Source organism: Hemibagrus wyckioides, linkage group LG07 (genome assembly GCF_019097595.1).
Source record: "Hemibagrus wyckioides isolate EC202008001 linkage group LG07, SWU_Hwy_1.0, whole genome shotgun sequence".
In the NCBI taxonomy this organism is placed as follows: domain Eukaryota; kingdom Metazoa; phylum Chordata; class Actinopteri; order Siluriformes; family Bagridae; genus Hemibagrus; species Hemibagrus wyckioides.
The window spans coordinates 3865670-3892704 of record NC_080716.1 but is presented as its reverse complement, the minus strand read 5'-3'; the positions used below and the strand labels follow the sequence as shown (position 1 = coordinate 3892704).

General features: G+C 42.8%; 2 protein-coding genes across 3 annotated transcripts; one reads left to right on the top strand and one right to left on the bottom strand.

The window, feature by feature from the left end:
* Nucleotides 1-115: 115 nt before the first annotated feature.
* Nucleotides 116-4051, top strand: LOC131356451 (UAP56-interacting factor-like). Of its 2 annotated transcripts, none has more exons than XM_058395503.1 (9): nt 116-332; nt 826-954; nt 1079-1257; nt 1984-2120; nt 2230-2302; nt 2606-2670; nt 2933-3007; nt 3142-3271; nt 3361-4051. In XM_058395503.1, exons 1-9 carry the CDS (start codon nt 266-268, stop codon nt 3460-3462), a joined length of 957 nt encoding a protein of 318 aa, XP_058251486.1. In that variant the 5' UTR covers nt 116-265; the 3' UTR covers nt 3463-4051. The 2 variants fall into 2 exon arrangements, with proteins under 2 accessions (XP_058251486.1, XP_058251485.1); XM_058395502.1 differs by having other exon boundaries at nt 3358-4051.
* A 4367-nt stretch (nt 4052-8418) lies between these two features.
* On the bottom strand, nt 8419-26764 carry tsc22d2 (TSC22 domain family 2). Its single transcript, XM_058395055.1, has 3 exons — nt 24876-26764; nt 10522-10573; nt 8419-9645 (listed from the first exon to the last, which is right to left on the bottom strand). Exons 1-3 carry the CDS (start codon nt 26069-26071, stop codon nt 9412-9414), a joined length of 1482 nt encoding a protein of 493 aa, XP_058251038.1. The 5' UTR covers nt 26072-26764; the 3' UTR covers nt 8419-9411.
* Between the last annotated feature and the right edge of the window lie 271 nt (nt 26765-27035).

The following is a 27035-nucleotide window of genomic DNA, read 5'->3' as shown; positions in this document are numbered from 1 at the left end:
CAATTTTATTGATATATACCATTTGTGTAAAAACGTGGTTTTTTTTAAATAAAATATATACATATAAATAAAATACAAAACCATAGCGAGTTCGGGCAACGATGCGCATGCGCAGTAAAATTAACTCGCGCAGAGACAAAAGCTAGCATAGCGTTTGATAGGGCTATAGCTAAGTTTACCCTGAATTGGTAGAAGCTCTCGTGACCTGTATATTCGTTTGTTTTTCCACACACACATACACACACAACGCAGTTTTAACTCAACAATGAATAAATCAAGTTTCAAATCAAGCGGTGATGCAGAAGGACCTGATAAAGTTGACATGTCGCTTGGTGAGTAACAGCTTTGTTAGCTAAGCCTTGTTATTTAAGGTGGGCTGTGTCTCAATCGGAGACGTGTTGTTCCATTGAGGGCACTCGGGAGGCTGTGGAAAGCGCTGTTTCATACCACAAGTAGTGCGTAGAAGTAGAAGGGAGAGAGTAATTTGGGAGTTAACCACGAGTCCGCTTCTGTAGGAGCCTGCTTGACGAAAATGACTGCATTTTATCTTGGATTTAAAATGTCAGTTTATAGCTTTATGTCATAAAAATGTTATTGATTTATCGAAATAAACAACTGTTTATTTAATTGCAGTTTACTAATTAACGCTAACGCGGAGAATGAGAGTTTTCATTAGATTTGAATGTGCAGGTTGTCGATACCGGTGAAGTCGATATGAAGTGCTGACGATATCTGCGATATTCTCGTGTGAAGAAGAACTCCAGACACTTCGTCACGTTTATGTTTAAGTTGATCAATTAATGTTTTCCCCCAAAAAACATCCAGATGACATTATCCGGTTAAATAAGAAGCAGAAGCAGATCCAGGGCCAGAAGGCAGCACTGAGGAGGCAGAGACTCGGCGTTAAAGGACGATTAGCATCGGGGAGACGAGCGGGAGCGCCGCTGCACCGGGGTCATTACATCTTCTTTACCTTTACACACTAAATACACACGTAGTCTTTTAGTAGTATTTAACTGGAAGGTTCTGTTTCCATCCCCACCGTGCCTTCACGTGGTTTGTTTCTGTGGTTTCTCAGGAGGAGGAGTGAATAAGCTGTTCAGGCGGCGCGGACAGGGCGTCATCACCGGCCTCGCGGCGAAGAAAGCAGCGCTGCTGAAAGGCGTCAGTCCGTTAAACCGACCCGCACTGAACCGAGCCAACCCAAACAAACACAGCGCTAACCGAGCTCCTGCGAAACGTCCCGCTCTCTTCCAGGTACCTCACTGCCCACACACCAGCAGGGTTCCAGGTATCTCATTGCCCACACACCAGCAGGGTTCCAGGTACCTCACTGCCCACACACCAGCAGGGTTCCAGGTACCTCACTGCCCACACACCAGCAGGGTTCCAGGTACCTCACTGCCCACACACCAGCAGGGTTCCAGGTACCTCACTGCCCACACACCAGCAGGGTTCCAGGTACCTCACTGCCCACACACCAGCAGGGTTCCAGGTACCTCACTGCCCACACACCAGCAGGGTTCCAGGTACCTCACTGCCCACACACCAGCAGGGTTCCAGGTACCTCACTGCCCACACACCAGCAGGGTTCCAGGTACCTCACTGCCCACACACCAGCAGGGTTCCAGGTACCTCACTGCCCACACACCAGCAGGGTTCCAGGTACCTCACTGCCCACACACCAGCAGGGTTCCAGGTACCTCACTGCCCACACACCAGCAGGGTTCCAGGTACCTCACTGCCCACACACCAGCAGGGTTCCAGGTACCTCACTGCCCACACACCAGCAGGGTTCCAGGTACCTCACTGCCCACACACCAGCAGGGTTCCAGGTACCTCACTGCCCACACACCAGCAGGGTTCCAGGTACCTCAGTCTGTGCACACCAACATGGTTTGGAATCAGAATGACACAGAAACTCTTAAACAACACTGTGTATCAATGTTTTTCACTGCCTCCATTTTGTTTATTTGTCTGCAGAGAACACGTCCGTTTGTTCCTCAGCGCAGACACACACCCACGCAGACGCAGACTCAGAGGAGGCCGTACACGCAGACGGACGCTCGGAAAGCTCCGGGACGTGTCTCTAACAGACCCTTCAGGCTGCGCAGGAAATGGTGAGCTTTTTTAATCCAGAATTAAAATCCAGTCTTCCTGTTGGGTTAGTGCTGAAAGACTTTACAGTGTTGTGTTGTTTTCAGTTATGTTACGTTTCGTGTTCCACAGGAACGCTCCTCCGGTGAACGAGACACAGCGGGAGGCCCGTCAGGCTACGTTCCTCTCCAGAAGAGGCCTAAAGGTGGCTAGCTTATTCACTCCGGCTCTACTGCTCTCTGAGCTTTCTTGCTAACACGTGCTAATCTTTCAGGTGGTCTTATGTGTTAATATCTCAACGGGTCCAAGACCTCGCTTCCACCAGGGAAGTAAAAATTCTATCCATACCCCATGTTTTAGTACACAGCTTCTTGTGTGCACTTGGTCACTCTCATAGTCTCTTGATCACTTTGGGGGGGGGAAATGGTGTGGAGTTCAAACGGACGTCAGTGACAAAAACAACAGTGATTACAATTGTTTTGTGTGTGTGTGTGTGTGTGTTCGCCAGGTTCGTGCTCACGTGCAGAAGACAGCGCCGATCCAAGCAGCTCAAAGGACACAGAGAACTCGACCGTAAGCCTTACACTTGCTCTGCTCAAGCACTTTTATCCAAGTATTAAAATATCGAACTATTTTAAAATACCAGGCTTTTATTTGTCCCGCTACTGCTTGTCTGCTCTGTCATCCCTCGACCTTCCCTGGATTCTGTCTCCAGATTTCTTAACCATCATTTTTTTTATTTCATGTACCATTGTTATGATTACATGTATAAGTATTGGTTATGTATGTGTGTGTGTAATCTCATGGCTGGTGTGTGTGTGTGTGTGACCACCAGGTGGCGCACTCCTCTGAACAGCAGTGGCATTCTCACCGTGTCGATAGATAACCCCGGAGCCAGAACTCAGCCCGAGTACGTTCACACCTCCTTAATAGAAACCTGTTCTGTCACTCAGAACAATACAAGGATCTTAGCTGTCCATCAAACAAAAGGGGTGGGGCTGTGTATTTATTTTGATTCATTGATTGTGGTGTTGTCTTCACCAGACCTGCCCACTCGTGGTCGCTCCACCCGACCACGGTGACTCCGCCCCCTCAGAACACAGCACCGGAGCCTGAGAGGAAAAAGCCTAAAGGGGTGGCGCTGCAGTTCGACATCAATAGCGTGGGAAAACAGGTAGCTCCAGGAAGTTCCAGCTGAAAGCCGTGTTGGAATTAGGGTCATGTATCGGATGTTATAACTTGACTCTTCTGTCTTTAAAGCAGACGGCCATGACGCTTAACGAGCGCTTCCGCATCCTGAAGATGAAGCGCATGGCGGCGGCACAGCAGAATGCCAGAGGCGGCCGATTCGTCACCGTAGGCTAGCATCCGACTTGTGAAAGCCAATCACGAATGCTCATCGAGGTCACATGACTCCCTAGGCAACTTATGCAGCAGCAAGCTGACAGCTCCGACCGAACCGGACTCGGCTGCTCTGACCGAACTGACTTGATCCGAAGAGACAAACCCCCCTGCCCCCCACCCCAAAGTTCAGAATACGGATTTGACAGGAATTCTTTCCGTGTTCTGCATTTGGCATTTTCGGTTCCTTTTTTTTTTTCTAAAGCCGGAGTTCCTGTGTTTCGCTTGCTTGTGTCATGAGCTATTCTTTTTATGTTAAGCAATATTTTTTAAAAAATGTTTGGTTAGTGCGTATGGAACTTTTTGTTGGAACGGCTGGATGTTTTTTTTTTAATAAAATTTGTGAAAAATGAAATAAACACCTTGTGATAAATATCAGTACTGGTATTTAACGTATCAGGATGATGTTGGTGAATTTATCAGTACTATATCTAGGTACAGCAAAATCCAGCTAGCTAAAAATATAATACCAGCTACTATAAATAAATTCACAGGCTGAAAAGAAATAATGTGTTTTATAATTTAAAATAAAAATAAAGCTTTTGTTTGTCGAGGTTGATCACATTGCTTTAAATCAGCTGAGCATTTGGCACGAAAATGTATAATAATCCTAAATCTTCTTGTGCAGGATTTCAGGCAAATTCAACTCGGGATTAAAGAATGTTTCGGTCCTGAACCCTGCTCACCTTCACAAAATGTAAAAAATGTCCCAGAAGTTCATTTTAAGCCAAGCTGTAGTTGTTAAATTTTGCCTTTGCACCAGTAGGGGGCACAAGTGCAGATTTGTAGTCAGAACAACCTTCAAGGAAAACACGACTAGGCAAAGTAAACACCATTAGACCTTAGCTAATATAATATTAATGAGAAATGTGAGGTATGTATGTATGTATGTGTGTGTGTGTATATATGTATATATGTGTATATATATATATATATATATATATATATATATATATATATATATATATATATATACAGGAATGTGAGGTACTATAATGAATGAGGATTATGAGGTAATCTAATGTACTTTAACATATGAGGTAATGGTATGCTACAATGGAGTAAATGAGGTAGTGCAATGAGGGGTGTCATGAAGTGCTAGAATAAATATTATGTACTGTTTCGAGGTACTGAAACACGAGACGTAATGAGGTTTAATAGTAAATATGAAACATAATGAGGTAGTGTAATGAGGTACTATCTTAAATAGGAGGTATATTAAATATAAGGTTGTGTAAAGAGGTATAATATAAGGAAATATGGTATAATACATATGATGTATAATAAATATGAGGAAATAAGGTAAAATAAATACGAGGTATAATGAGGACTAATATGTGAGGAAGTGAGTTATAATAAATATGAAGTAAAATAATGAGGGATATTAAATATAAGGTAGTGTGTTGAGATACAATATGAGAAAATGTAACGAGGTATATGAGGAAATTAGGTATAATAATGAGTAATAAATATGAGGAAATAAGGTAAAATAAATGAGGTAGTAATGAGGTAAAATATGAAATGAGGTAAAATAAATATAAGCTATAAATTATGTGGAATGATAAATACAAGGCAGTGTAATGAGGTATAATATAAGGTAGTTTAATGAGGAATAATATGAGAAAATAGGGTAAAATAAATGAGGTAGTGTAAAGCGGCATAATTGAAGAAACGAGGTAAAAGAAATGTAGTGTAATAAGGCATAATAAATATGAGTTAATGCAGTGAGGTATAATATGAGGAAATAGGGTACAATACATATGAGGTATAATATGAGGAAATAGGGTACAATACATATGAGGTATAATAACGAGGTATAATAAATACGAGGTAGTGTAATGAGGCACTAGAATAAATATGAGGTAGTGCAATGAGGTATAATATGAAGTAATGAGGTAAAATAAAAGGTATAAATAATGTGGAATGATAAATATGAGGCAGTGTACTGAGGCATTAGAATAAATATGAGGTAGTGTAACGAGGCACTAGAATAAATGAGGTAGTGTAACACGGCACTAGAATAAATGAGGTAGTGTAACGAGGCACTAGAATAAATGAGGTAGTGTAATGAGGCACTAGAATAAATGAGGTAGTGTAATGAGGCACTAGAATAAATATGAGGTAGTGTAATGAGGCACTAGAATAAATATGAGGTAGTGTAATGAGGCACTAGAATAAATGAGTGTAATGAGGCACTAGAATAAATGAGGTAGTGTAATGAGGCACTAGAATAAATGAGGTAGTGTAATGAGGCACTAGAATAAATATGAGGTAGTGTAATGAGGCACTAGAATAAATGAGGTAGTGTAATGAGGCACTAGAATAAACGAGGTAGTGTAATGAGGCACTAGAATAAATATGAGGTAGTGTAATGAGGCACTAGAATAAATGAGGTAGTGTAATGAGGCACTAGAATAAATATGAGATAGTGTAATGAGGCACTAGAATAAATATGAGGTAGTGTAATGAGGCACTAGAATAAATGAGGTAGTGTAATGAGGCACTAGAATAAATGAGGTAGTGTAATGAGGCACTAGAATAAATGAGGTAGTGTAATGAGGCACTAGAATAAATATGAGGTAGTGTAATGAGGCACTAGAATAAATATGAGGTAGTGTAATGAGGCACTAGAATAAATATGAGGTAGTGTAATGAGGCACTAGAATAAATGAGGTAGTGTAATGAGGCACTAGAATAAATGAGGTAGTGTAATGAGGCACTAGAATAAACGAGTGTAATGAGGCACTAGAATAAATATGAGGTAGTGTAATGAGGCACTAGAATAAATGAGGTAGTGTAATGAGGCACTAGAATAAATATGAGGTAGTGTAATGAGGCACTAGAATAAATATGAGGTAGTGTAATGAGGCACTAGAATAAATGAGGTAGTGTAATGAGGCACTAGAATAAATGAGGTAGTGTAATGAGGCACTAGAATAAACGAGTGTAATGAGGCACTAGAATAAATGAGGTAGTGTAATGAGGCACTAGAATAAATGAGGTAGTGTAATGAGGCACTAGAATAAATGAGGTAGTGTAATGAGGCACTAGAATAAATGAGGTAGTGTAATGAGGCACTAGAATAAATGAGGTAGTGTAATGAGGCACTAGAATAAATGAGGTAGTGTAATGAGGCACTAGAATAAATATGAGGCAGTGTAATGAACTCAGTAAAAGGTCTCATTTGACAGATGAGAAGCCTCGGGGGGGAAAAAGCACCCTGCGTTGTCAGAAGTTTGAATATTGCATTTATTTAAATACATTAAATTTGTTTTTGCAATGTAACAAAACTATTGGCATATGAAACTCCAACACCATTTAAAGGAACAAAAACATGGCTCACTTCATATTTTTTTTTCTGCGGGCTAGTGCGCAGAAAGAACACTAGTATCCCCCCACCCCCCAATCACCCCTCCCTGCCCCTGACTCCGCCCCCCTCCCCTTGTCATGACATTGTTCACAGCCTGCTATCTCACAACCAGAATACAAACATGAGGTATGGAAGTGGTTCAACATAAAAAAAAAAAAAAAAAAGAAGAAAATACTAGAACATGCAAGAACATGCTAAAAAGCGACAACAATCGTGAATAACAACAAGAAAATGTGCATAAAATTAAAAAAAAAAAAAAAATTACACTGCTTTGCATCTTTGGTTACAAAGTCGGTTGAAACGATTTCACAGCTTTTTTTTTTCTTTTTTGTAAACCCCCAATCCCAACCTGAAAACATAAAAAAACAAAAAACAAAAAAAAAAACACGAGTTGGATGATTCGGCTGCGTCGCATTTCTGGAGAACCTTTAATCAGAAGTATATGACCAGTCTCTGTCACCTTGGCTGCTTGCACTTCGTATCTAAACCCTCTCGGAATGAGACACAGCCGATGTGCTCGGTTTTGTTTTGTTTTAAAGGCTCTGATGTGAAGCACGAGGTCAGGCCTCGGATGCGTCTCATTCACAAACTTAACACCTATTTTTTTTTTTTTTTTTTAAAGGGCACTGAGAGGACCTTTGTTGGACGCACACTTCGCATTGGTGGAATTTCTGAAATGAAACACAGCCACAAGGTTGTGCCTCGTCTGAATAACACACAGCCGGGAACTTTTCGCTTCCCATACGCAGCTGAACATGGTGTCGGGTAATTGCACCGTACGGTTTTCAATAAGACACGCCCGAGGTGCTGGCCTCGCGCTTCACGTCCTGGAGGCGTGGTTTGGGGAGTACACTGTACGACCGTCTGAAGGAACTCCTCGAGAACTTCTAGAGCCTTCTCTCCGGCGGTTTTACATGAATCCGATTCAACACAATACTGAAGGAGGTCTGGAACTGCTGGGTGGCAGAGCCGACGGACGAATAAACCTTACGCTGATTCTGAACAGTCCTGCTGGGTTTTTTTTTTTTTTTTTGGCACTAAGCATCTAAAAAGCCACGCCCCTAAATCTCCGTACAGTTCGGGGAAGGCTTCGGAGACGAGCGGCAGCTTCACGCACGTTTTATTTTTTTAAAAAATGGAACAAGACTTAATACTAAATACTCAAAACTTTATAAAGAACTAAAATAAGAGTAAAATCTTTTGTTTTTCCATCAATTTAAAATACAATTATTAATATAATATTCAGAGTAAACATGGCTGGATACGCTCCATGATTTTTTTTTTTTTCCTTTTTCCATAATTTTTATTTCCTTCCTGATCTTGATCTTTTCGAGGCTTGATATTCACTGCTTTTTTTTAAAAAAAAAAACAATAATAATAATTCCTTTCATTTAATTTGATTACAGAGGAGAACGGTTTTTTAAGGCCACGTCAATCCGGATTGATTACAAAAGAAAATAAAATAATCTTTTGCTTTAAAAAAAAAAAAGTAATTTTTTTTTCAAAAATGACGACGGATTTTTAGTCTAATTCTTGCATTTTCCTGCATGTTCTTTTTTTTTTGTTTTTTTTAAACGCATATATAAATAATTTTAAAATCAATTTTAAAATTTACACTTGTTAAAATAAAAAAATGAAATAAAATAATAATCGCACATTAAAGTCGTACAGTGTAAACCCCGGAGTTTTGTTGAATTAACGAGACAAAGCCGACGTGTGTGAAGCGGAAACATAAAAGCGGCAGAGAGAGAGAGAGAGAGAGAGAGAGAGAGAGAGAGAGAGAGAGAGAGAGAGAGAGCGTGCTCAAATTCATCCGTAAATATCTCTTTTTTTTTTTCTGTTTTCATTTCATCCCCCAGAACTGAAGAGGCTTCTTCACTTCTTCTTCAAGAACTCTCTGTACAAAAACAAAAATAAACAATCATGTACATTCACTCGCGTGACCCCTTCACATTCGCAGTTGAGAGGTAAAAACAAACGGCCGTTAGTGTTTGAACCCGGTGCTTTTATTTGACGTGTGTGTGTGTGTGTACGTTTCTGTCGTCTGTACTGTTTTTTGTTTTCATTTTAAATGACTTTACTGGGTCGAGTGAGAGGAGAACATAATAATAAAAAATGTTTCGTTACAGTCGGGACGTATGAAACGTAGCAGCCCTCGAATAAATAACTGAATGGTGAAACGACACAAGCAAAATAAAGAAACAAAAAACAAAAACAACAATAATAATTATATAGACTATTTTTTTTTTTTTAATCTTTTCCTTTCGTGACGTACGATCAGCTCCGAAAAATAGACTCTTGCTCGAAAACGGCTTTAAAAATAAACCCTTCTCATGGCTTTTTTTTTATCTTCTAAAAATAAAAATAAAAAGAAAGAAAAGATAGAAAGAAAAAAAAAAAAACACTTCTGTATCATTTCTGGTCCCCACACACACACACACACACACACACACACACACAGCCGCGTGTATACTGAAGCGCTGCTGGTTAAAGCTGGTGCTGAGCGAGGACGTGCTGGTGGGCGGGCGTTGTGTGCGTGATGGTTAAGCGGAGGAGACGCTGGGCTGCGGCGGGTTGGTGGGCGGCGTCTGCGCGGGCGGGGACGCGGTGGCCGTGTGAGCCGAGAGCTGTGAGAGCTGCTCGCTGTTAGCCAGAGACTTCAGCACGGCGTTCTCGCGCTCCAGCACCGAGTTCCTCTCGCACAGCTCCTTGATCTGCTCCTTCAGCACCTCCACCTCCTCGCGCACGGCGTACATCAGGTGGCTCTTCACCAGGTCCTGGGGGAGAGACCAGCGTTAGGGGCCGAGCCGTCACCATGGCAACACCTCCCTAACACGCCCTCACTTTTGCTACGGCGGCTAAAGCGCCGACACCGGAGACTCTCCTTACAGAAATGATCCATAAACCTCTTCTTACAGAGCTCACAGGATTCACCGGCTGTCGCTATGGAAATGATACAGCGGTCAGAGCCAGGGCGTTAATGTAAACACCTGCTGATCTGGAGAATTTATCAACAATCAGAGGGCAGAAGAGCTCTGTGGATAAGATAAACACTTTTCAACCTGTTAGAATTTACACTATCATGTCAATCAAATAAGCCCCGCCCCCTAGATCCCGGTGACGGCAAGTGTATAAAACATTTTTGGTTGTTGCTCTTTAACGCTGTCTCAAACACACTTTAGGTTTCAGCTGAACAAAGCCGGTGCTGCATGTTGGGACGTGTGTGTGTGTGTTCTAGAGAATTCAGATGACAGTTGGATTCAGGTTTTGTATGGTTTGAATAGATTACAGCTATAGGTTTGTCCTGCAGCATTTCTCACCACGTTCATGGGGCGTGGCGTGTGTGTGTGGTGTGTGTGTGTAGTGCGGTTTTCAGCAGGTATACACTCGACCTTCCTAGGACTTATGAACAGCTTCCTTTACACTAAGCCTTTTTCTACCCTCAGTTTCAGCCAATCACATGCACAGGACTGGGAAACACCCACTTTCTCATAGTACAAGTCAGTTTGATCATTTACCATCAGCAAAATTTTAGATTTAACCCGCTGAGTGTAGTTAACGTGTGTACTGGGTGACCTGTCAATCAAGTGCGCTCATTAGAGCGCTAGGCCACACCCACTAGAAGAGTTCTGACATCAGTGGTTGTCACTTACCATTGCTTTCTCGATTTTGTTGTCGATGGCCACGACGCTCACTCCCGAGGCACTGAAATGGAAAAGGAAAGATGGGTCAGGACGAGTCAAGGAGAGTGCCAAAGGGTCATCAAGGAGATGTGTGTGCATGTGTGTACAGTACTTCATTCAGAAAATGTTTCAAACAGGCGCTTTAATAAGCAAGCGAGAATGAAGCTCCAGGTTTCTGACTGTAACTCCAGACCAGAAGCTTGTAAGCTCAGGGTTAAAGGTCAAGTGTTCGTGACCTGACCACCCACCGACTCCAACAGTCAGAATCCGACTCAGAAAAGCATAAACAAGCTAACTGCATCCTTTCATAACATCGCAAAGTCACATACCGCCGCTTTAATGAGTGTCGGATAAATAACTCAAACTACACATGAAACTGACCTCATCACTTCCTCAGCTCCAGTCTCAGTCTAGCAGATTTACTGGGACCAGTTGGGGGGGGGGGGTGTTTGGGGCTAGCTTCTAGGGGTAGACAAACCCGCTGCTGAAACACGACAATATTTCTAACACACGTATTAGCTACCTGCAGCGTGCCTGAGAACCCAAACGTCTCGCAGAGCTTCGGCATAATCCACGAGACAGTGTAGTATAATACATCATTCCTCAAGCTCCAGATTTCCGTGTGTGTGTGTGTGTGTGTGTGTAATAAACAACTCTGAGCTCTTTAAAGGAAAGCTGAGTGAGGGGGCGGAGTCTCAGAGCTGCCCGCCGTCACTTCGGGTGCTGATGAACCTCCGAGCAACTAAATGTGTTTTTTTTTTTTTTTACAGAATCGCTAAAAATGGTTAAACAGTCACCACAGGAATATATTTCGGGTAAGTTAAAGCAGAAAAAAGTAAACACACTTCTTTGTGCTCTCTGGTTATGGCGGAAAAATCTCACAGCTTCCTTGATATAAGTGACTCATTTCAGTAAGGTAATAAAATACCTGCTGTAGATTAAATCGGAAAATCCTCCGACATTCCGAATCCACTCCATTTTTATTTTTTTTGTTTGTTATTCCACCTTCTTTGCTTGTTTTTATTTTGGCTAACTGCTTCTATTCAGTCAAAAAAAAAAAAAAAATGAATTGGTCAGTATGTAAACTGTAGTAGAGGGTTTCCAGATGGTTTTTTTTGTTAAATTTTTGCGTTATTTTTTTAAAAAGTCGTCCATTACTCTGAATAATAATAGTAATAAATGTTGCTTATAACAAGGTAATTAACGTGTAATTGTTGAGAGTGAACTTTAGAATCGGTGAATCACTTCAGAAACGAATCAATGAATCAACTCAAGGAATCAATGGAACACAGTTCAGGCCAGCACACTGGCAGGCTCCGGTCTCCTCGGTGCCAAACCCGTGATGGTGGTGGAGGTGAACATGGCGTCTTGAGCTCTAAATCTGCCGAAAGTACACGCCGTTCCTCAGTCAAGGTTCACTGCAGCTCAGAGACTAAACACAGGACGCCTTTGTCTCTTTAAACCTGTGCAAACTTTACTCCAAACGCTTCATAAACAAATCCATCCTCTGCTGCGTCACAGGGCAGCATGCCCAGAAATAACCACTAACCACATGGATAAGAGATACAAAGGCATTAATAATAATAATAGTAATAATAATAATAATAATAATAATAATAATCCTCATCTATTAAATCCATTAAAAACAAATACGACAATTTATAGCAATAATACGTGAATTTTTTTAATACGGAAAAAAGTGAAAAAGGTAATAATAATACAAATGATTAAAAAATATATTAAAATTAATTATTAAGCATTATTATTCCACTTGTACGTTTCTTACATTTTTATGCTCTAATTTATTTAAAAAGCGAATTCCTACGAATGAGCCTCTAACGTCAGATTATTTCTGGATTATTCCGGATGTATTTTAATGTTCAGGGTTTAAAGCAGAGCTTGTGATTTCCGACTAAAGTGAATAAACCATGTGAAAAGTCTCCTAAGCTCGAGCTCCTAAGGTTCGAGGAGCAACAAATACCTCGCTAATCGGAGCTAGCTGCATTTTTTTTAAAAAATGACCTCATTCCGAGTTCCCACCTGGGAGTGGACCGTTAGAACACAATTCCAGACTTAGTTTAGTTTGTTAAAATCGTCACATCCTTGTGACATACTTCCAGCTAATGTTTTTTTTTTATATAAATTGGGGACTGCGTCACACTAGAGCTTTGATGCTTCAGAAGGTTGACTACATTTGGGTGTGCAAATTTATCTGATATGGAATTGTAGAGCACAGGTTTGGGGCAAGTGGCGCTAGCATCTGGAGTGTAGTGCAATATACTGTAGAATAGAGTAATATAGTGCAGTGTAGAGGAGTATAGTGCAGTGTAGAGGAGTATAGAGTAGTATTGTGGATTATAGAGTAGTATAGTGCAGTATAGAGGTGTAAAGTGGAATACAGAGGAGTAGTATAGTGTAGTATAGAGTCGTATTGTGGATTATAGAGTAGTATAGTGGAGTATAGAGTAGTATAGTGCAGTATGGAGTCGTATTGTGGATTATAGAGTAGTATTGTGGATTATAGAGTAGTATAGTGCAGTATAGAGGTGTATAGAGTAGTATAGTGCAGTATAGAGTCGTATTGTGGATTATAGAGTAGTATTGTGCAGTATAGAGTCGTATTGTGGATTATAGAGTAGTATAGTGCAGTATAGAGTCGTATTGTGGATTATAGAGTAGTATAGTGCAGTATACAGGTGTAAAGTGGAATACAGAGAAGTAGTATGGTGGAGTATAGAGTAATATAGAGTTATATAGTAGAGTATAGAGGATTATAGACTAGTATAGAGGTGTATAGTGGAATACAGAGGAGTAGTATAGTGAAGTATAGAGGAGTATAGAGTCGTATTGTGGATTATAGAGTAGTATAGTGCAGTATAGAGGCGTATAGTGGAGTGGAGTATAGAGGAGTGTAGTGGAGTGTAGAGTAGAATAATGGAGTATAGAGGAGTGTAGAGTAGTATAGTGGAGTATAGAGTAGTATAGAGGAGTGTAGAGTAGTCTAGAGGAGTGTAGAGTAGTCTAGAGGAGTGTAGAGTAATCTAGAGGAGTGTAGAGTAGTATAGAGTAGTCTAGAGGAGTGTAGAGTAGTCTAGAGGAGTGTAGAGTAGTATAGAGGAGTGTAGAGTAGTATAGAGGAGTGTAGAGTAGTATAGAGGAGTGTAGAGTAGTATAGAGGAGTGTAGAGTAGTATAGAGGAGTGTAGAGTAGTCTAGGAGTGTAGAGTAGTCTAGGAGTGTAGAGTAGTATAGAGGAGTGTAGAGTAGTCTAGAGGAGTGTAGAGTAGTCTAGGAGTGTAGAGTAGTATAGAGGAGTGTAGAGTAGTATAGAGGAGTGTAGAGTAGTATAGAGGAGTGTAGAGGAGTGTAGAGTAGTATAGAGGAGTGTAGAGGAGTGTGGAGTAGTAAAGTGGAGTATAGTGGAGTGTAGAGTAGTATAGAGGAGTGTAGAGGAGTATAGAGGAGTGTGGAGTAGTATAGAGGAGTATAGAGGAGTATAGTGGAGTATAGTGGAGTGTAGAGGAGTAAAGTGGAGTATAGACGAGTGTAGAGTAGTATAGAGGAGTGTGGAGTACAGTGGAGTGTAGAGTAGTATAGAGGAGTGTGGAATAGTATAGAGGAGTGTAGAGGAGTATAGAGGAGTGTAGAGTAGTATAGTGGAGTATAGTGGAGTATAGAGGAGTGTAGAGGAGTGCAGAGGAGTATAGAGGAGTATAGAGGAGTGCAGAGGAGTGCAGAGGAGTATAGAGGAGTGCAGAGTAGTATAGAGGAGTGTAGAGTAGTATAGAGGAGTGTAGAGTAGTAGAGGAGTGTAGAGTAGTATAGAGGAGTGTAGAGTAGTCTAGGAGTGTAGAGTAGTATAGAGGAGTGTAGAGTAGTATAGAGGAGTGTAGAGTAGTATAGAGGAGTATAGAGTAGTATAGAGGAGTGTAGAGGAGTGTAGAGTAGTATAGAGGAGTATAGAGGAGTGTAGAGGAGTGTGGAGTAGTAAAGTGGAGTATAGTGGAGTGTAGAGTAGTATAGAGTAGTATAGAGGAGTGTAGAGGAGTATAGAGGAGTGTGGAGTAGTATAGAGGAGTATAGAGGAGTATAGTGGAGTATAGTGGAGTATAGTGGAGTGTAGAGGAGTATAGAGGAGTGTGGAATAGTATAGAGGAGTGTAGAGGAGTATAGAGGAGTGTAGAGTAGTATAGTGGAGTATAGTGGAGTATAGAGGAGTGTAGAGGAGTGCAGAGGAGTGCAGAGGAGTATAGAGGAGTATAGAGGAGTGCAGAGTAGTATAGAGGAGTGTAGAGTAGTATAGAGGAGTGTAGAGTATTCTAGGAGTGTAGAGTAGTATAGGAGTGTAGAGTAGTATAGAGGAGTGTAGAGTAGTCTAGGAGTGTAGAGTAGTATAGAGGAGTGTAGAGTAGTATAGAGGAGTGTAGAGTAGTATAGAGGAGTGTAGAGTAGTCTAGGAGTGTAGAGTATTCTAGGAGTGTAGAGTAGTCTAGGAGTGTAGAGTAGTATAGAGGAGTGTAGTCTAGGAGTGTAGAGTAGTCTAGAGGAGTGTAGAGTAGTCTAGAGGAGTGTAGAGTAGTCTAGGAGTGTAGAGTAGTGTAGAGGAGTGTAGAGTAGTAAAGTGGAGTATAGAGGAGTGTAGAGGAGTGTAGTGGAGTATAGTGGAGTATAGTGGAGTATAGAGGAGTGCAGAGTAGTATAGAGTAGTATAGAGGAGTGTAGAGTAGTATAGAGTAGTATAGAGGAGTGTAGAGTAGTATAGAGTAGTGTAAAGGAGTGTAGAGGAGTAAAGTGGAGTATAGAGGAGTGTAGAGGAGTAAAGTGGAGTATAGAGGAGTATAGAGGAGAAAAGTGGAGTATAGAAGAGTATAGAGAAGTAAAGTGGAGTATAGAGAAGTGTAGAGTAGTATAGAGGAGTATAGAGGAGTGTAGAGGAGTGTAGAGGAGTAAAGTGGAGTATAGAGGAGTGTAGAGGAGTAAAGTGGAGTATAGAGGAGTGTAGAGTAGTATAGAGGAGTATAGAGGAGTGTGGAGTAGTAAAGTGGAGTATAGTGGAGTGTAGAGTAGTATAGAGTAGTATAGAGTAGTATAGAGGAGTGTGGAGTAGTATAGAGGAGTATAGAGGAGTATAGAGGAGTGTAGAGTAGTATAGTGGAGTATAGAGGAGTGTAGAGGAGTGCAGAGGAGTATAGAGGAGTGCAGAGTAGTATAGTGGAGTATAGTGGAGTGTAGAGTAGTATAGAGGAGTGTAGAGTAGTATAGTGGAGTGTAGAAGAGTGTAGAGGAGTATAGAGGAGTATAGAAGAGTATAGAGGAGTATAGAGGAGTAAAGTGGAGTAAAGTGGAGTATAGAGGAGTATAGAGGAGTAAAGTGGAGTAAAGTGGAGTATAGAGGAGTAAAGTGGAGTATAGAGGAGTGCAGAGGAGTGTAGAGTAGTATAGTGGAGTGTAGAGGAGTATAGTGGAGTATAGAGGAGTATAGAGGAGTATAGTGGAGTGTAGAATAGTATAGTGGAGTATAGAGCAGTATAGAGGAGTGTAGAGGAGTGTCGAGTAGTATAGTGGAGTATAGAGGAGTATAGAGGAGTGCAGAGTAGTATAGTGGAGTGTAGAGCAGTATAGAGGAGTGTAGAGTAGTATAGTGGAGTATAGTGGAGTATAGTGGAGTGTAGAGGAGTGTAGAGGAGTAAAGTGGAGTAAAGTGGAGTATATTGGAGTATAGAGGAGTGCAGAGGAGTGCAGAGGAGTATAGTGGAATATAGTGGAGTGTAGAGTAGTATAGTGGAGTATAGAGGAGTATAGTGGAGTATAGAGGAGTAAAGTGGAGTATAGAGGAGTATAGAGGAGTGCAGAGGAGTAAAGTGGAGTATAGAGGAGTATAGAGGAGTATAGTGGAGTGTAGAGGAGTATAGTGGAGTATAGAGGAGTATAGAGGAGTGTCGAGTAGTATAGTGGAGTATAGAGCAGTATAGAGGAGTGTAGAGGAGTGTCGAGTAGTATAGTGGAGTATAGAGGAGTATAGAGGAGTGCAGAGTAGTATAGTGGAGTATAGTGGAGTGTAGAGTAGTATAGAGCAGTATAGAGGAGTATAGTGGAGTGTAGAGGAGTGTCGAGTAGTATAGTGGAGTATAGAGGAGTGCAGAGTAGTATAGTGGAGTGTAGAGCAGTATAGAGGAGTGTAGAGTAGTATAGTGGAGTATAGTGGAGTGTAGAGGAGTATAGTGGAGTATAGAGGAGTATAGAGGAGTAAAGTGGAGTATAGAGGAGTAAAGTGGAGTATAGAGGAGTAAAGTGGAGTATAGAGGAGTAAAGTGGAGTATAGAGGAGTATAGAGGAGTCAAGTGGAGTATAGAGGAGTAAAGTGGAGTATAGAGGAGTGTAGAGGAGTAAAGTGGAGTATAGAGGAGTGTAGAGGAATATAGAGGAGTAAAGTGGAGTAAAGTGGAGTATAGAGGAGTATAGAGGAGTAAAGTGGAGTGCAGAGGAGTAAAGTGGAGTATAGAGGAGTATAGAGGAGTAAAGTGGAGTGCAGAGGAGTAAAGTGGAGTATAGAGGAGTATAGAGTAGTATAGTGGAGTGTAGAGGAGTATAGTGGAGTATAGAGGAGTATAGTGGAGTGTAGAATAGTATAGTGGAGTATAGAGCAGTGTAGAGGAGTGTCGAGTAGTATAGTGGAGTATAGAGGAGTATAGAGGAGTGCAGAGTAGTATAGTGGAGTATAGTGGAGTGTAGAGTAGTATAGAGCAGTATAGAGGAGTGTAGGAGTGTCGAGTAGTATAGTGGAGTATAGAGGAGTGCAGAGTAGTATAGTGGAGTGTAGAGCAGTATAGAGGAGTGTAGAGTAGTATAGTGGAGTATAGTGGAGTGTAGAGGAGTATAGTGGAGTAAAGTGGAGTATAGAGGAGTAAAGTGGAGTATAGAGGAGTAAAGTGGAGTGTAGAGGAGTGTAGAGGAGTATAGAGGAGTCAAGTGGAGTATAGAGGAGTAAAGTGGAGTATAGAGGAGTGTAGAGGAGTAAAGTGGAGTATAGAGGAGTGTAGAGGAATATAGAGGAGTAAAGTGGAGTAAAGTGGAGTATAGAGGAGTATAGAGGAGTAAAGTGGAGTATAGAGGAGTATAGTGGAGTATAGAGGAGTGTAGAGGAGTGTAGTGGAGTGTAGTGGAGTATAGAGGAGTGTAGTGGAGTGGAGTATAGAGGAGTATAGAGGAGTATAGTGGAGTATAGAGGAGTGTAGTGAAGTATAGAGGAGTATAGTGTAGTGTAGAGGAGTATAGTGGAGTATAGAGGAGTGTAGAGGAGTGTAGAGGAGTGTAGTGGAGTATAGTGGAGTATAGTGGAGTATAGTGGAGTATAGAGGAGTGCAGAGTAGTATAGTGGAGTATAGTGGAGTGTAGAGTAGTATAGAGCAGTATAGAGGAGTGTAGAGGAGTGTAGGAGTGTCGAGTAGTATAGTGGAGTATAGAGGAGTATAGAGGAGTGCAGAGTAGTATAGAGGAGTGTAGAGTAGTATAGTGGAGTATAGTGGAGTATAGAGGAGTGTAGTGGAGTATAGAGGAGTATAGTGTAGTGTAGAGGAGTATAGAGGAGTATAGAGGAGTGTAGTGGAGTATAGTGTAGTGTAGAGGAGTATAGTGGAGTATAGTGGAGTATAGAGGAGTATAGAGGAGTATAGAGGAGTATAGTGGAGTATAGAGGAGTATAGAGGAGTATAGAGGAGTGTAGTGGAGTATAGTGGAGTATAGAGGAGTATAGTGTAGTGTAGAGGAGTATAGAGGAGTATAGAGGAGTATAGAGGAGTATAGTGGAGTATAGAGGAGTATAGTGGAGTATAGTGGAGTATAGTGGAGTATAGTGGAGTATAGTGTAGTGTAGAGGAGTATAGAGGAGTATAGAGGAGTGTAGAGGAGTATAGTGGAGTATAGTGGAGTGTAGTGTAGTGTAGAGGAGTATAGTGGAGTATAGTGTAGTGTAGAGGAGTATAGTGTAGTGTAGAGGAGTATAGTGGAGTATAGAGGAGTATAGTGTAGTGTAGAGGAGTATAGTGTAGTGTAGAGGAGTATAGTGGAGTATAGAGGAGTATAGAGGAGTATAGTGGAGTATAGTGGAGTATAGAGGAGTATAGTGGAGTATAGAGGAGTATAGAGGAGTATAGAGGAGTATAGAGGAGTATAGTGGAGTATAGTGGAGTATAGTGGAGTATAGAGGAGTATATTGGAATATATTGGAGTATAGAGGAGTGTAGTGGAGTGTAGAGGAGTATAGAGGAGTATAGTGTAGTGTAGAGGAGTATAGAGGAGTATAGTGGAGTATAGAGGAGTATAGTGTAGTGTAGAGGAGTATAGTGGAGTATAGAGGAGTATAGTGGAGTATAGTGGAGTATAGTGGAGTATAGTGGAGTGTAGAGGAGTGTAGAGGAGTGTAGTGGAGTGTAGAGGAGTAAAGTGGAGTATAGAGGAGTATAGTGGAGTATAGAGGAGTATAGTGGAGTATAGAGGAGTATAGTGGAGTATAGTGGAGTATAGTGGAGTATAGTGGAGTATAGTGGAGTGTAGAGGAGTGTAGAGGAGTGTAGTGGAGTATAGAGGAGTAAAGTGGAGTATAGAGGAGTATAGTGGAGTATAGTGGAGTATAGTGGAGTGTAGAGGAGTGTAGTGGAGTATAGAGGAGTAAAGTGGAGTATAGAGGAGTATAGAGGAGTATAGTGGAGTATAGAGGAGTATAGTGGAGTATAGAGGAGTATAGTGGAGTATAGAGGAGTATAGTGGAGTATAGAGGAGTATAGTGGAGTATAGTGGAGTATAGTGGAGTGTAGAGGAGTGTAGTGGAGTATAGAGGAGTAAAGTGGAGTATAGAGGAGTATAGTGTAGTGTAGAGGAGTATAGAGGAGTAAAGTGGAGTATAGTGTAGCATTGCAGACGTCTTGTTAATTAAATGCTAACGTCCAGCAGCTACAGCAGGACCCGACTGTGATTTTTCCTCTGTAAGGACGTGACGCTGTGTTTGGCCACGCCCCCTTCTTTTCCTGCCATACTCTCACTGACCTGACAAAAGCAAACTGCACACCATCTCACCAATCAACGTGTAAGTGTGGACTAATCTCATCGACAGAGGACTAACTAATCCAGATGTGGAATAAGACGCAGAACTGATCGAACAGACCAGTACGGATTAAAGCCGAACCAGTTTGCAGCTCAACACACACACAAGCAAAATTTCCAAAAAACCTTTAGCATGTTAGTCAATTCAAGCAAAATAATAATTAATAAATAAAAGTCCAGGATGTTGCAGCTGCTTAGAGTTTGTCCAGATGTTGCTCACTCGTGTGCTGGTGTGCTCAAGCAGCTGTTAAGTTAGGTGAAATGCCACAGCTGGCTGGAACACCATGCCATGCAGCACACACTTAGATGCTAAAGCTGAAGCTCACAACCACATACTGTACCTCTGAAGCCTGACACCAGGCTGGAAAGTTTTGTAGAAAAGTGTAGACGGGTTCCTGCTCCACCGCACACACACCCACACACAGAGAAAGAGAAGACAGACAGAGAGAGAGTTAGGAAGAGAAGAGAAGAGAAGAGAAGAGAAGAGAAGAGAAGAGAAGAGAAGAGAAGAGAAGAGAAGAGAAGAGAAGAGAAGAGAAGAGAAGAGAAGAGAAGAGAAGAGAAGAGAAGAGAAGGCGGAGTGAAGACCACCTGCTCCTCCTGCTGTGGAGAGGTTGCTTCAGTAAAACCACAAACTAAAACATCACTGACGAACACCAGAGGGTCTAGCTCGTAGAGGCTACTGAGTTTCTGCTGGTGATGTCACAGGTGAGCTGACCAATCAGCTTTCACCTCTCAAACAATAACAATTCTCCACATCACCTTCTCCTCTTTCTCTTTCCATAATCACATTTCACATTCTTCTCCATTATTTCAATTACACTGAATTCTCTCCTCCCTTCCTCCATCTCTACAGTACATTTCTCTCTCTCTCTCTCTTGGTCTGTCTTCCTGTCCCACATCCTTCTCTTTCAGCTAGGATCATCATCATAACAGAGCCTTTAATATCTCCATGGCTGCATTCCTTCCTCTCTGACACTATAGCATACAGAGGGTAAAGAATGTACCGTATAGAGAGAGAGAGAGAGAGAGAGAGAGAGAGGGGGGGAGGGGGCGTGGCCATGCTGGCTCTCTCAGTGCGTGAACTCAGACTCTTCCTAGAAATCCTGGAACGTGTTTCATGCCTCAGAGCTCCACTGAAGAACCGGACTATTTTTAGACATGATAAATCATCACTCTGCTGATCCTCAGGCCTGCAAGAGTCTTGGACTCGGCTCGTCCTCGTAACTTTAACTGTCTACAGAAAGCACAGGTTGTAAGAGCACTTGCTCCCTATCCCCTAAACCCTACACACGCTAAACCGCAGCATGTTTATTCCCTCTAAGGCAGCGCTCTCACTGTAAAGCAGTGCATTCTGGGAAAGCAGGAGCACCCTGCGTGCTTATGGACAGGGTTTACAGTGAGGGAGCGTCCGGCCAGACGCCAAAAAGAGTGAGGTTCATTTTTTTCTTGCAGCACGCCTCCTTTCCGTGGCAAAAAAAGCCACGCCCACCGCTCTCCTATTGGCTGAGACTCAGTGAGAACACAGTGCTGTAAACTTTAGATGACCCTGTATGGAACGTCTGCTTTCCCATGCCCTAAAGCCTTCATCTCGCTTGTTTGTTTGTTTTTTTAAACAGTTACACAAACTGCACCTTTAATACTCAATAGATTTTTTTTTTTTATTAATTAAAGCAACAAAAAAAAAATTCTGCTTGTAGAAAAAAAAATTAATTAGAGTAATTAATAACTAAAAAAAATTCCTAATCAAATGTAAATGCATTATAGATCTTTTGGTAAAGCTATGGTTCTTTTTTTTTCTTATGTAACTACAGGACCATCACTGGTTAAAGGAAGGCAGAAAAACAGACGGTTACGGAATGTGGATGATGATATGGACCTGACTGAGCTGTGGAGGTGTTGAATGATTTACACACATCCTAACACACACACACACACACACACACAATCACTCAAGCCGGAATGAAGAGAGACGCGAACATCCGCGATCGGTCACTAGAGGGCGATAGAAGGCATTCAGAACCTATGAAAGGAATTGAAACTGATTCTTGCACAGAAACTGAAGTCTGATTGTCACGTTTTGTCAGAAGCGTCTATAAAAGTGGCGCAGAAGTAAAGGCTGCTTTCGAGAGCGTGGGGAAATCCTGACATCTCACATACCAGCTTCATCATGTCGACGCCTCTGGGTGAAAATGGCTGCGGAGGAGAACAGGTAAAGCAGGATCCGGTGTGTGTGAAGAAGTATCATGTGGCTGACGGTTTGCATCTCGGAGCGTGCACAGCGATACACATCAAAGTGGCACACACACACACACACACACACACACACACACACACAGCGCTGCTGCGTTTCCTCTGAAGCAGGGGATGAATGTGCAACTCAGGAACTGAAAGACTGCCGTTTTGAGAGGAAGCCGAGTCAAAGACGGGCAAAAAAAAAAAAAAGATGCATCAGCAAACATCCTTTATTGCTTTTGCTTCTAAACCACATCAGTTCATTTATTAGAACATGCAGGTATTTACTACGATATCATCCGTCTCTGATCAAGATTAGCTTTTACTATAATGCTTTAGCAGCCTAACCTTCAACATTTATTCAACTTCTACTTTCATTTTCTATCCAAATAGTACACAAGACAAAATAAAAAAAACACTTAGTCTCATCAAGTAATGTAGTTTTTACATCAATACACTAATCAATAATCCCTAACCTTTAACTCCATTCAGATCTGACCCCTAAACCCCAACTACACAATCCCAACCCTGTGACACTCACTGTTCAAGCCTGACCCCTGAACCCTGATCACTCAAGCCAGACCTCTATACCCAAACTGCTCAGACCTGTGTCCTAAACCCTGAAGATCAAGACCTGACCCCTAAATCCACATCATTACAGTTTGACCCCTAAAACCCAAACCACTCAACGCAACCCCCGAATTCCATTCTGTTATAGCCAGACCTCTAAACCCAGTCTAAACCTAACAGCTCAAGACTGTGCCTACCCTGAGCCCTAAACCCTAACGCCCTGAGCCCTAAACCCTAACACCCTGAGCCCTAAACCCTAACGCCCTGATCCCTAAACCCTAACGCCCTGAGCCCTAAACCCTAACGCCCTGAGCCCTAAACCCTAACGCCCTGAGCCCTAAACCCTAACGCCCTGAGCCCTAAACCCTAACGCCCTGAGCCCTAAACCCTAACACCCTGAGCCATTATCCTCAACAGCCTTAGCTCTAAAAATAACAGCTCAAGCCTAGATCTTAAACATCGACACCTAAACCTTAAGTACTAAACCCTGACCGCTTGAGTCTGATCCCTGAATACCAACCGTTACAACCTGACCTTTATACACCAACTGCAGCCCAAACCTGGTGAACCAAACCCTGAAATTTTACCACTAAACCCTGACCCCAATTTCTAAACACTGACCCCTAAACCACAACCACTAATCTCATGATCACAGAGGCTCGCTATTCTAACAAACTTTATGAGAAATGAGTGTTAATAAGACAACGTCGCTAGTCAGCCGTAGGCCTGCAGATGCTAGGCGATTTTAATAATGACACCATCAGCACTTTAGAGTTCCTGAAACACACCAACCACAAATACGTATTTTTCTGGTCTTGATCTCATGCCAAAGGTTCTCAGTCATAATCGTCATGCCCTCAGGTGTGTGACACACACACACAGCTACAAAGCTTCCCTACACGACCGCTGACGAGTGAGAAGATAAACAACTCCATCAATGTCAGATTTCTCTTCCTTTTTACAAAAAACATTTAATTACGTCTTGCGTTACTTTGCAAACGACCTCAAGATCAAATCAGCACCATGTGTGTGTGGTTGGTTTTTGTTTTCCTCTCTCTCTCTCTCTGAGGTTTTAATAAAGACAAACGTGGAGTCTGTGCATGACTAAAATAAAGGAAGTGGAAAGCGAACTTCCGATTAGCATGCTAGCTGGACAGCAGCCACTTCTTGATTTGTGTCATCATGAAACAGAGCTGAGTGTGGAGAGAGAGAGAGGCTATTTTTATAACAAGCTGGCCTTAGCTTCCACTTCGAAGGGGCTGGAATAAAAGTGAACTTCCTCCCGTTGCAAAGATTTAGATTAACACTGGGAAGGGCCACGCCCCTTCCGAGACACTAGAGAAGTCTGCAGAAGCAAAGCGAAGTGAAGAAAGTGATGAAGTTCCCTATATTAGGCGCAAAGAAGGGAACTCGACTGAGAGTGAACAAGTGGTGGGAGGTTCCTCAGATTTGCTTTGAATGAAACGCGAGGGTCTCCAGACTCAAACTAGACCTAAACCTGAGACAAGACTTGAGCTTCCCTAGATCAAACTGGAAGCAAGAGATGAGATGTTCAATATAACAGAGACGCGACATTCCCTATACTGCGTGTAAAGTAATGCAAAGTTCACTAGATTAAGTCTAAAAGGAGTGATGTTAAGTGCCCTAGACTGAGTGTAAACCAGTGAGGTCATGTTCACTAGATTAAGTCTAAAAGGAGTGATGTTAAGTGCCCTAGACTGAGTGTAAACCTGTGATTTCATGTTCCCTAGATTCAGTGTAAACAGGACATGACATCTCTGACGTAGAATTCAGTTTAATGAAGTGCCCTAGGTTAAGTGTAAATGAATGATGTAATGTTCCCTAGATTAAGTCTAAAGGAGTGATGTAAAGTGCCCTAGAATGAGCATAAAGCAAACAATGTTCCCTAGATTGAGTGCAAATGAACGACGAAGTCCCCTAGGCAGAGTGTAGACGGGAGACGTGGCGTTCTCCAACTTGAGTGTAAAGTGACAAAGTGCCCTACGTTGTAAACAAGCGACTTAGCGTTCCCTAGATTCAGTGTAAACACGACAACATCCCTGAGGTAGAATAAATCAGTTCAATTAAGTGCCCTAGGTTAAGTGTACATGAATGATGTCATGTTATCTAGATGAGACATGTGAAGGGAAGATTAAAACGGTAACCACTGGATATGAACAAGTCCCCTAGGTTAAATCTTACAGAGAAATAAATGATACACATTTCCTTAATTTAGCAGAGATGAGAGGCTCTGTAGATGCCACGCCTCCTAAACAGGTTTAAAGAATAAAATATAAATAGAGATCAGAAGAAAGAAAGAAAAGTAATGTTTAGGGGAAAAAGAAATACCACCATATTCCTTAGATTGAGTGTCAACAAGGTAGACGCAGTTCGCTAGAGGGAGTTTAAAGGAGTGCTCACCTGTCCTCGTCCCCGTCGATGGCGATGGGGATGGGGATCCCAAACAGGCTGTTCACCCCAGGGTTGGGTATAAGGGGCAACTCCTCTGTAATCAAGGGTTTCCCAGACTCTTTAACAGGAGCGAGGAGGGGCGCAGAGGCCGCAGCGTCCGACTTCCTCCGACTCTGTTCGGGCACCGGGATGCCCACCGTGCTCAGAACGGGTGAATTTTGCCCGGCGGTCATGGCTACACCCGAATACTGTCCGATCTGAACCGAAGGCGCAGGGGCGAGAGGCGCTATCACCGCGGCACTCACCACTCCCGCCCACTCCATCAAGTTGGGCACGGGTGCACCCGACTGGCTGGCTGGCACAGACATGCCCATATCCCCTTGCATGGGTACGGCGTGAGGCAAGTGCTGCTGTCCGTACTCGGGCATCATGCTCGTTTGGCTCGGCATGTGGAGGCCTATGGATAACTGAGGAGTTTGCTGAGTTTGATAAGCTTGAGGAGTAACGGGCGATATCTGGACGTGAGAGCCTTGGGTTAGGCCTGGCGCGAGAAGAGCCTGAGGGGGAACAGCAGGCTGTGGCGTTTTACCGGGGTCATTACCGGGTTCGAAAGGGTGCACGGAGGTATGCGACGTGGACAGATCGAGCATGTTGGTGGTTGTGTTGGTGGTCGTGGTGGCATCCGATGCCTGACTGGACTGAACCACTACAGAGACGCCTAATCCGCTGTCCCGGTCAGGGGTATGTTCGTTGGCGTGCCTGGTTCCCTCTGCTGTTCTACCAGTCCCCACCTCGGGTTCCCTCTCGTAAAACTCCGTGCATGTCCACCTACCCCTGCGGAAAGGCTCTCCCGTGCCATGGTCGAGCTTAATCACTCGGAAGCGTGAACTGCAGCTGGTGGTGGTGGTGTTAGAGGTGACCTGCTGACCAGGACCACCCGCTGGACCAGGACCTCCAGGCTGGTGGGACGGTGCGGCTCTGTGAGCAGCCGTGTCGCCTTCTCCCACACTATTCAGCGCGCCGTGAATCGCCGCCGAACTCCTCCGGTCGCACACTTCCGGTTCGTAGATCTCCGAAGACGCGTCCTCGGTCCTGGATTCGTCCGGATCGTCCAGGCTCTCGGAGTCATCCGCGCAGCCGACCGTGGCCACCTGAGCCTGGGTCACGCTGGTGATCTGGAAACAGCTCTTCTTCTTGGCTGACATCTTAAGACGCGTTAAGACACTTGTGTAGACAAACGTACGCCCTATTTAAACACGCGTGAGCTTTAACGAACAAAAAAAAGTAAACGCGCACTCCTTTTCTAAGCTGAAGAAGAAGACAAGGGAAGGGAAAAACTGGCGCTGGATCAGAATCAGTTTTTAAGCTGTTAACCTAAATGATCATACGTCACCGCGCTTCCTCTTCGTCTGCTGTCCTGTTGCATTCCTAAAGATCGATCAAACCAGGAGATGGCCATTAAAATCGTTTCAAAGCTAGATCCGAGGTTAATACCGACTGTTTTATTTTATAACCGGAGTGAGCCGGCCTCCGTCCCGGGTCCGCGGTGCACACGAGGCCGAGTTAGATAACGCTTCTCCCGGGCTTGAGCTGCCACTTTAGTCCGAGGCGCGAGCTGGGGGCCCGCTTCCCCCCGGCCTCACATTTAGCATCTTATATAAAAAAAAATAAAAATAAACACTTCTGCAAACGGTTAACTAATCACACCGCGACTACGATAATCTCATTGTGCAGACCGCGACTCGCGCTGTTTCGCCTGTAAAGACGCTCAGGAGACGATGTAAGCGCTCCGAGTTGAGAGTGATTCGGGGCTCAGAGTTCGGGAAACAAAATTTCTGATGAAGAAAAAAAAAATTCCACCTCTCAACAAGATGGCTAAAACTCACGGTGCATGCTGGGTAGAGAGCGCAACAGGCAGCGACGGGCGTTGCGTGAGACGTTGTGAATACGCAAATGGCGTAGGTCGAGGCGACGTAACTGCGTCACGACTGACGTCGCCGAAACGTTTCCGGAAATATTCTTTTCAGCGCCACATTTTAGACGCAACTTTAGTAATATGTCGCTTGTGCTTGTGTCTAATAATAATAATAATAATAATAATAATAATAATAATAATAATACATCTACATAAAACGGTTAATATGTACCATTTTAATGCATTTAAAGTTA